Raw genomic sequence first — 10000 nt, forward strand, 5'->3', positions numbered from 1 at the left:
ACACACACACACACACACACACACACACACACACACACACACACACACACACACACACACACACACACACACACACACACACACACACTCACGCAGATATATAAATATATATATATATATATATATATATATATATATATATATATATATATATATGTATATGTATGTCTGAATGTATATATATATATATATATATATATATATATATATATATATTTTATATATATATATATATATATATATATATATATTTATGTATGTATATATTTATATATATATATATATATATATATATATATATATATATATGTACATATATATATATATATATATATATATATATATATATATATATATATACATACATATATATACATAAATATGTATATATATACATTCATACATACATACATACATACATATATATATATATATATATATATATATATATATATATATGTATATGTTTGTATATATATATATGTATGTATGAATGTATATATATATATATATATATATATATATATATATATATATATATATATATATAAATATATATACGTATATATATGCATATATATATATATATATATATATATATATATATATATATATATATATATATATATATATATATATACATATACATATATACATATATGTGACTGTGTGTGTGTGTGTGTGTGCGTGTGTGTGTGTAAAGTCATAGTCATAGTGCGTACGCGAAAATCTAATCCGTCTCTTTCTATTTTTCTCTCTTTTTCATTTTCCTCCGCTCTCTCTACCTTCCACCTCTCTTTTTCTCTCCTCTCTCTCTCTCTCTCCTTCCCTCCTTTGGGTCTTCGCTCGTACTCAAACCTTAGGATTTAATCTCACTGAACCTATTTGCAGAGACGCCTCTATCTCATCCGCGCTTCGTGTCCTCTCGCAAAAAACACACCCCTTTAATTCGCAGCATCGACTTGGCAGCATCAATTAGTCGGTAATTAATAATAGCCTGGACTTTGCTCATAATTAAGCCTTGGATGAACCTTAATGAGCTGCCTCATTTATTGCTTCACGGGAGAACAACGTCGGCGCTCTGTTGGCTGATTTCCCCTGGCGACGGGCGCGGACGTCCCTCTCCCTCCCCTGTCCTTCCCCCTATCCGCCCTGTCCCTCCCGCTATCCGTCTGTCCCCCTGCCTTTCCCCCTATCTGCCCTGTCCCTCCCCCTTTCCGCCCTGTCCCTCCCCCTTTCCGCCCTGTCCTCCCCCTATCCACGCTGTTCCTCGCCCTTTCCGCCCTGTTCCCCTGTCCTTCCCTTTATCCCCCCTGTCCCCCTGTTCTTACCCCTATCCGCCCTGTCCCTCCCCCTATCCGCCCTGTCCCCTTGTCCTTCCCCCAATCGAGCCCGTCCCCCTGCACCCCCTGTGTCTCCTCCGAAGGGCCTGACGAAGCTAGGGGCGCGACTTGCTTGGAATTTGGGGAACCGAATCTTGAGCGAGGGGGGGGGGGGTGTTGGAGTACTTTAAGAACTTGGAGAGCCCCCTATGCGGATTTTTTAAGAACTTTAGAATTTTGGGAACCATTTCTCAGTTCGATTTGATTCGAATGGACTTAATTCGAATACTGTGAACCGGGAAATCTGGTTTGTAATATCGTATACATATATACAGGTCTTGAAAATTTGGGAGACAGAATTTAAAACACGAGAGAATTTGGAATTAGGAACCATCATTTGAAGCCCAGAGTCGACGAACTAAAACCTGTAACCTGGAATCTAAAACTGAGAATCTCGGGAGTGGAAGATAGAAACTGAAAACGGAACTTGGAATCTGGAATCGAGATCCTGGAATCTGGATTTGAAACCATAAACAGACACCTGAATATCATCACTAGTGACAAAAAATATATATGTATTTATTTTAACTTCGGCTCTCCTTCCACTCTCTTGTTCCTTTCTTCCCTTCCTTCCACCCTACCTCCTCCCGTCTCTTCCCCTCCCTCCCTTTCTTTCTCTCTCTCTCTCTCTCCTTCTCTCCCCCTTACCAGTGTCCAGCATTGTCAGCTTGACCGCGGGCGTGGGCGTTCCCTCGCCCACCCTCGTCCTCGCCGTGAGCCAGAACTCGTGCGTCCCTCGGGTGAGGTGCGAGAGGGTGTGAGAGTTGGCGTGGGCGTGAAGAGGGTGCTGCTGCGGCGCGCGGGCGTGGGGTGGGCGGTGGTTGAGTGTGTATCCCAGGAGCACGCCCGTGGGTGGCTGTGGAGGCAGCCAAGTGAGGATCGCCGAGTCATCGCTTGATTGCAGAGCCCTGAGCCCGGCCGGCATGCCCGCCACTGCAATTAACATATTGAGAACGATGTTGCAGTGCCAGCGGCTAATCTCTGTCATTTGGGGTTTATTGCACTCTCGGAATCGCCCGCCCGGCTTCATTGCCGCGCTGAACGGCACTCTTATTCAAATGGCTAATTACCTTCTGCGCTGCACAGAACTACAGTAAATCAGCACCAGAAGGGGGCTGCAACACCAGGAAATTCAGGAAAAAGGACAGGCATGAGGGGGGAATATATACAAGCAAAAGCGAAAATTTATGTTTTTACTTTAATACAAAATGGAAAAGCAACAAGAAACTGTTTTGTTGCAAGAATGAAACGGAATCCTGCAGAGCAACATGAAAGATCTCCCAATGACACTACGAGAAGGAGGAGGACAAGAAAAGGGAAAAAATAGAAGAGGGAACCGTCTCGCTGAATAAAAGAGGATCCCGAAGCGCAGGCAGGAAGGAGGGCGACACTGACCGTCCTCCCGAGTGGTGCAGGTCAGGTCGGGGGACGCCACGCCCGCGCCCGCCCGCGTCACGGCCGAGACTGTGACGGTGTAGTTGGACCACGCCCTCAGGCCGCCTACGATCTCCTCGCGCCCGTTCGTCATTCGGGTCAGCTCCTCAACTTTCTCTGAAGGTAGAAAGAGGTAGGGATACAGGTATATATAGATATATGTAATATATACACACACATACTATATGTGTACATATATATGCCTTTGCACACGCCCCTGTCGACGCCCGCGTACCTGTGGAGTCGTCCAGCCGCGTGAGCGTGAGGCGGAAGCCCTGCAGGAGGCCGTTGTGGGCGGCGGGCGGCGGCGGCGCCCACCTCACGTGCAGCGACGACCCTCCTGCTCCCCCGCTGCACTCGACGCCCACGGGAGGCGCGGAAGGCACTGTGGGCGGAACCAGCTGCGTTAGTCTGCGCTCCCGAGTCCCTCCCTGAGGCATTCGAGGAACAAGCCGACCGAAGCACCTACCGTCCTCGAGCGTCCTGACCACGACGGGCGGCGAGATGGGCCCCGAGCCGTGGGCGTTGTAGGCCCTCACCACCACCGCGTACTGCACCCACGGGCGGAGCGCCGTCACCACCTCGCGCCCACCTCCGCCGGCGCCCACGCCCACCACGCTGAAGTTGTAGGAGCCGTCGTTGCCCAGACTGGAAGAGGAGAGGCGGCGTCACACCGGCGGGCGGAACGGGCGGAACGGGCGGAACGCGCAGAACGGGCGGAACGGGCGGAACGAGCGGAACGGGAGGAACGCGCAGAACGGGCGGAACGGGCGGAACGGGCGGAACGGGCGCCAAAGGCCTCATCTGCGATTCCCTTTCGGCCGAACGCAGCCCGCCCCTCGCCCACTGGAGCGCGTTAGACATGCATAGAAAACTGTCCACTTAAAGCAATTAGAATATTTCATTGTGCTTTTTAGAATCCTCGCTAATTAGACAACATTAATATTTCACTGAGGATGAAGTCACGTGCCTGTAAATTCCAACTTTGGTTGACGTTTGCCTGTTTAGATGTTAAATCCTTGTGTAAATGTACGCATATGAATACAGTATATGTGCCACATGTAGAGTAGTAATGTGCATCTGCTTAACATACTCGCCACATGGTTATGTACAAATAAGCATATGTCGCTGTGAAAAGGCACACCCTGCATAAATCAACATACACATATCATTTCGCATTCTGTGTTAGGCGTCCGTGTAAAATAAAGCTCAGAACCACCATAATGTGGAAAGAGATGGAATAACTACAGAAAAAAGGAAAAAAAAAGATGAAGGGAAGCGAAAGATGAGAAGAAAAGAAAAAGAAAAGTGAGAAGGAAAGGGAAAAGGAAAATAAGTATTTATACAAGGTACAGGAAGAGGAGGAAGAAAATGAAAAGAAGGAGAAGGGGTAAATGAGGGAACAGACGAAAAAGATGAAAAAAGGAGGAGGAAAAGCAGATGAAGGGAAAGAGGAGGAAGAGAAGAAAAGACGTAAGAAGAAAAAGATGAAGAAGAAAGAGAAGGAGGAGGAGGGAGAGGATAAAAAGAAGGAGGGGAAAGAAGAAAAGAAGACGAAGGAGGAGGAGGCGGAGGAGGTGAAGGTGAAAGATGAGAAGCAGACACCTGAACACAGAAATGTAGTGATGAACAAAATAACAAGAAACCCAAGTATGCTTATAGGAAAAATATATGAATCATAATAATTAAAACAAACATCCTTACAATTAAAGTAATACCAATCACAATCATAGTGATAATGACCACGATAATAAGAGAAGAAGGAAAATAATGGTAACACTAAAGCTAACCACAAGCACCACCATCATTACCCTAACGTTCACCATAACAATATTAATAACTCCCAAAGCACAACTACCACTACGCCCATCTCTGTACTTCCAAAACCCCGCCCACACTTACTCATGCCGCCGGATGCCCACGTGATAACCCAGGAGGTCGCCGTGGTGGGTGTGCGTGGGCGGGGGTTCCCACACCACGCGGATGCTCGTGGGCGAGACGGCGTCACTCCGCACGTCTATCGGGGGCGCCGACGGAGACTCGCCCTCGGTCCGGATCTGGAGGACAAAGGGGGGAAAGAGAGGCGGTGAGACTTGAGGACACGGGGGGAAAAGGACAGGTAATTAGACTTGAGGACACGGGGGGAAAAGGGACAGACAGTTAGTACTGAGGACACAGAGGGAAGGGTGGGAGAAGGAACAAATATTTAGACTTGAGGACAGAGGGGGGAAAAAGGACAGGTAATTAGACTTGAGGACACGGGGGGAAAAGGACAGGTAATTAGACTTGAGGACACGGGGGGAAAAGGGGACAGGCGGTTAGTCTATAGGACACAGAGGTGAATAGGGCAGATAATTAGACTTGAGGACACGGGGAGGGGGGGCAAACGGTTAATATTGAGGACACAGGGGAGGGGGGGGGCAGATATTTAGTCTTGAGGACACGGGGGAGAAAAGGGGACAGACGGTGAAACTTTACGACACAGGGGAGGGGGGGGGAGGAACAGATAATTAGACTTGAGGACACAGGGAGGGGGAGGAACAAATATTTAGACTTGAGGACAGAGGGGGGAAAAAGGACAAACGGTTAGTCTTAAGGACACGGGGGAGAAAAGGGGACAGACGGTGAGACTTGAGGACACAGGGGAGGGGGGAGGACCAACGATTAGTCTTGAAGACACGGGGGAGAAAAGGGGACAGACGGTGAGACTTGAGGACACAGGGGAGGGGGGAGGACCAACGATTAGTCTTGAAGACACGGGGGAGAAAAGGGGACAGACGGTGAGACTTGAGGACACGGGGATATGGAAGGGATACAGCGTAAGACTTTTTGAGTTGCTTATTTGGAGGTCTGCCTTCGACGGGATGGTTGGCGGTCACAGGTTTGTGCTGTTGCTGCGCCAGGAAAGTAATAATGAGAAGCATAAAAGAATGACATTATTTGGTATACATGATGTAGGAATGTTTTTGAAAGTAGAGATTTAAAGACACACACACACACACACACACACACACACACACACACACACACACACACACACACACACACACACACACACACACACACACACACACACACACACACACACACATATATATATATATATATATATATATATATATATATATATATGTGTGTGTGTGTGTGTGTGTGTGTGTGTGTGTGTGTGTGTGTGTGTGTGTGTGTGTGCACGTGTATGTGTGTGTGACGAAAGAAGCAGACAAAATACAAAACGAAATAACCAAGAAAATAAACTCGGAAGGAATCCAACACAGAATCCAAGACACATAAATAAACGAATCTTATCTGAAAGGGAAGGAGTTACACACGAACCCGGGCAGGAAATTAAAATATATTTTTTTCTTTATCGTAACGAAGAAAATGACACTTCGGCCCAGAGCGGCGGAGGAAGGAAGGAAGAATGTGCGTGTGAGAACGAAGAAAGCGAATATGAAGTGAGGATGATTTGATAAGAAGGTAAGCCTACTGAGAGGGAAAGAGGAGAAGGAGGAGGAGGAAGAGAAGGAAAGCGGGAGGAGGAAAAGGAAGAGGAAGAGGAGGAGGAAGAGGAGGATGAGGAGGAGGAAGAGGAGGAAAAGGGAAAAGGAGAAAGAAGAAGAAGAAAAATGACAAGGATAATGTTCATTTTTATATTGAAGATATACCAACAAAAATAAAATGAATGAATAGATAAGTAAATACATACATAAATACATCTCTCTCTCTCTCTCTCTCTCTCTCTCTCTCTCTCTCTCTCTCTCTCTCTCTCTCTCTCTCTCTCTCTCTCTCTCTCTCTCTCTCTCTCTCTCTATATATATATATATATATATATATATATATATATATATATATATATATATATATATAACAAAGGAACCTGACGCATCTGCGGAAAGAAAACAGCCTCAGCAGCAGCTTCCCCCAACAGCCACCTGCCGCAGGAGACTCACCTGAAGGGGCTCCGAGTGCGGCGACGCCCCCAGGTGGTTGGCCGCGAGCACCCTCACCAGGTACTGGGTGTCGGGGACCAGGGGGGAGAGGCGGGCCGTCGTGGTGTCGCCGCCCACGTCCTCCTTCTGGCCGTCGTTCCATGTCCCTGTGGGTGTGGGCGTGATCGTGAGGGTGGCGGGTAGGGTGGGCGTGGGCATGATCGTGAGGGTGGCGGGTAGGGTGGGCGTGGGCGTGATCGTGAGAGTGACGGGTAGGGTGGGCGTGGGCGTGATCGTGAGGGTGGCGGCTAGGGTGGGCGTGGGGGGTAGTATAGTGGTGAGGTGGTGGTAAAGGTAGTGGGTATTGTGGTTGGTGTTGTGGTGATATAGTGTTAGTGGTAGTGGTATTGTGATGGTGAGGGTGGTGAGGGTAGTGGGTATTGTGGTGGTGAGGGTGGTGAGGGTGGTGAGGGTAGTGGGTATTGTGGTTGGTATAGTGGTGATCTGGTCTCGGTAGTGGTGAGCATTGTGGTGGTCGTGGTGGTGAGGGTAGTGGGTATGGTGCTTGGTGTAGTGGTGATTTAGTGTTAGTGGTGGTCTCGGTAGTGGTCTTGGTGGTGAGGGGGATGGTGGTGAATGTGTCAGTAGCAGTGGTGGTGGTGTTGGCGGGTATGGTGATGATAGTGAGTGTGGTGGGACAGATGGCAGTAGTGCTGGTGCTGGTGGTGACAGGATGATGGCATAATGATGACCAATATTAGAGTAAAAAAGAGAAATAGGACGGCAGTCTCAACTGTGATTATGAGCACGCAAGCAAACGCTGCCATACACCCATACGTGCACATAATATCGCCACACACACAAACACACATTCACACACACACACGCACACACACACACACACACATGCAACAAACACACACACACACATGCAACACACACACACACATGAACACACACACACATGAACACACACACACACACACACACACACACACACACACACACACACACACACACACACACACACACACACACACACACGAACACACACACACACACACACACACACACACACACACACACACACACGAACACACACACACACACAGACACAAACACAAACACACATACACCCACAGAAAAAAAATTAACACGGTCTCAACTCACCTCTAGCAGGTCGGTACTGCACAATGTAGGTATCGACGGGCGTGTGGGTGGTCGTGGGCGCCAGCCAGGACACGACGAGGTATCGGGACCCTCTTTGCGATACCCGCAGCCCATGAGGTGACCCGGGTACATCTGTGGGGGGGTGAGGGTGAGGGGAGAGGGAAGGGGGGGGAGAAAGGGGGCTTATAATTATCGGTAATCGGTAAATAATTGTTGTTCTTATCATTGTTTTGTTTTTTGGATAATTGTCCTTATTGTTATTGTTGTTATTGTTAAATGTAACTATAAGTATCGATGGTATTATGATCATTACTTGGTTTATAGCTTTATCTCTCCATTCCTATCTCTCTCTCTCTCTCTCTCTCTCACTCTCACTCCACCCCGCATCCTCTCTCTCTCCCCTCCTTCTTCACCTTCCTTTCTTCTGACCTTCCCCTTTCCCTCCTCACTCTCTTTGTTTTCCTTTCTCCTTCCCGTCTTTCTCTTTCTATCCTCCCCCCTCCCTCTCCTCCTTCCTTTCTCCTTACTACCCCTCCCCCTCCCTCCCCTCATTCTCCTTCCCACTTTCCCTCCTTCCTCCCTTTCTCTCCTATCCTCCCTTCTCCCTCCCCTCTTTCATTCTTCCCAACCTACATTCCCTTTTCTCCTTTCTACTTCCTTCCCTCCCTCCCCTCCATCCTATCTTTCTCGTCTCCACCCTCCTCCCTCCTTCCCGTTTTCCCCTCTCCTTCCCACCTCCCCTTTGCTTTCCTCTCCCCTGCCCTATCACCCTCCCTTTCTCCTCCCCCTCCCCATACTTCTCCCCTCCCCCTCGCCTTCTCCTTCCCGTTCTCCCCTGCCTTCCCTTCTTCCTTCTCCTCCCTCCCCTTGATTCCTCTCCCTCCTTTCTATCCCCAAACCCTCCCCCTCCTTTCCCCTATCCCCCTCTTCCCTCCATCCTATCTTTATCCCCACCCTCTCCTTGCTTCCCTCTCCCTCCTCCTCCCCCTCCCGTTACTTCCTTCTCCACCTCCTCCCCCTTCCTCTCCTTCCCTCTTCTCCACTCCCCTCCTCATCCCTCTCCCTCCTCCTTTCTATCATCCTCTCTTCTCCCTTCCCCTCCCCCACCCTCCCATCCTCCCCATCCCCGCTCCCCTTACACCCCTCTCCCCCTCCTCCCCCTCCTTGCCTCTCCCTCCCCTCACCTTGCTTTCCTCTCCCCTCCCCCTCCACATCCCCCTCCCTCCATCTCTTGCTTTCCCTCTTCCCCTGTCCCCCCTCCTCCCCCTCCTCCCATCCTCTCCCTACCCCCCATCCCTCTCTCCTTCCCTCTCCCCCTCCTCATACTTCCTCCTCCCTACCTCCCCTTACATCCCTCTCTCCTTCCCCCCTCCCCCTTACATCCCTCTACCCCATCCTCCCCCTCCCCTTACTTGATTCCCCCCCCCTCACCTTGCACCACGAGCGACACCACAAAGGAGTCTCTCCCGTAGGAGTTGGAGGCCGTGCAGGTGTAGTCCCCAGCATCCTCCATCTTGGCTGCGGGGATGACCAGCTCGCCGCGCGCCCCGCCGTCGACCTCGCGAACCACGCTGGGGGAAGGTCAAGAGAGAAAGGGGGTCAACTTTAGGAAGGTCAAATGGTGTCAAAGTTAGATGAGAGGTCAAAAGTAAGGTCATGAGAAGGGGTCAGTTTTTATAAAGGTCAAATGGTGTCAGAGTTAGATGAGAGGTCAAGGTAAGGTCAAGAGAGGGGGTCAACTTTAGGAAAGTCAAATGGTGTCAGAGTTAGATGAGAGGTCAAAGTAAGGTCATGAGAAGGGGTCAGTTTTTATAAAGGTCAAATGGTGTTAAAGTTGAATGAGAGGTCAAAGTAAGGTCAAGAGAAGGATCAACTTTATAAGATCAAATGGTATCAAAATTGAATGAGGTCAAAGTTCGGGGGTGTTGAGCCAGTCAGGCCAAGAGAAGGGGGTCAACTTTAGAAAGGTCAAATGGTTTCAAAGTCTATGATGTTAAAGTTAGGCTGTATTTTAAACCAGTAAGGTCAAGAGAAAGAGTCAACTGTGGAAAGGTCATAAGGTGTCAAAGTTAGATGAGAGGTCAA

General features: G+C 48.6%; 1 protein-coding gene across 1 annotated transcript in view; it reads right to left on the reverse strand.

Annotated features, from left to right (window-relative positions):
* The window catches only part of LOC113819090 (cell adhesion molecule Dscam2), a 61655-nt gene that overhangs the window by 16277 nt on the left and 35378 nt on the right, over window positions 1–10000 (reverse strand). The window contains exons 10-17 of the mRNA XM_070139808.1: window positions 9347–9486; window positions 7916–8047; window positions 6767–6912; window positions 4719–4873; window positions 3286–3464; window positions 3052–3201; window positions 2778–2933; window positions 2031–2315 (exon numbers count right to left, since the gene is read on the reverse strand). Coding sequence (XP_069995909.1) covers window positions 2031–2315; window positions 2778–2933; window positions 3052–3201; window positions 3286–3464; window positions 4719–4873; window positions 6767–6912; window positions 7916–8047; window positions 9347–9486 — 1343 coding nt within the window. The remainder of the gene's footprint in view (window positions 1–2030; window positions 2316–2777; window positions 2934–3051; window positions 3202–3285; window positions 3465–4718; window positions 4874–6766; window positions 6913–7915; window positions 8048–9346; window positions 9487–10000) is intronic.

This window comes from Penaeus vannamei, chromosome 26 (genome assembly GCF_042767895.1).
Source record: "Penaeus vannamei isolate JL-2024 chromosome 26, ASM4276789v1, whole genome shotgun sequence".
Classification (NCBI taxonomy): domain Eukaryota; kingdom Metazoa; phylum Arthropoda; class Malacostraca; order Decapoda; family Penaeidae; genus Penaeus; species Penaeus vannamei.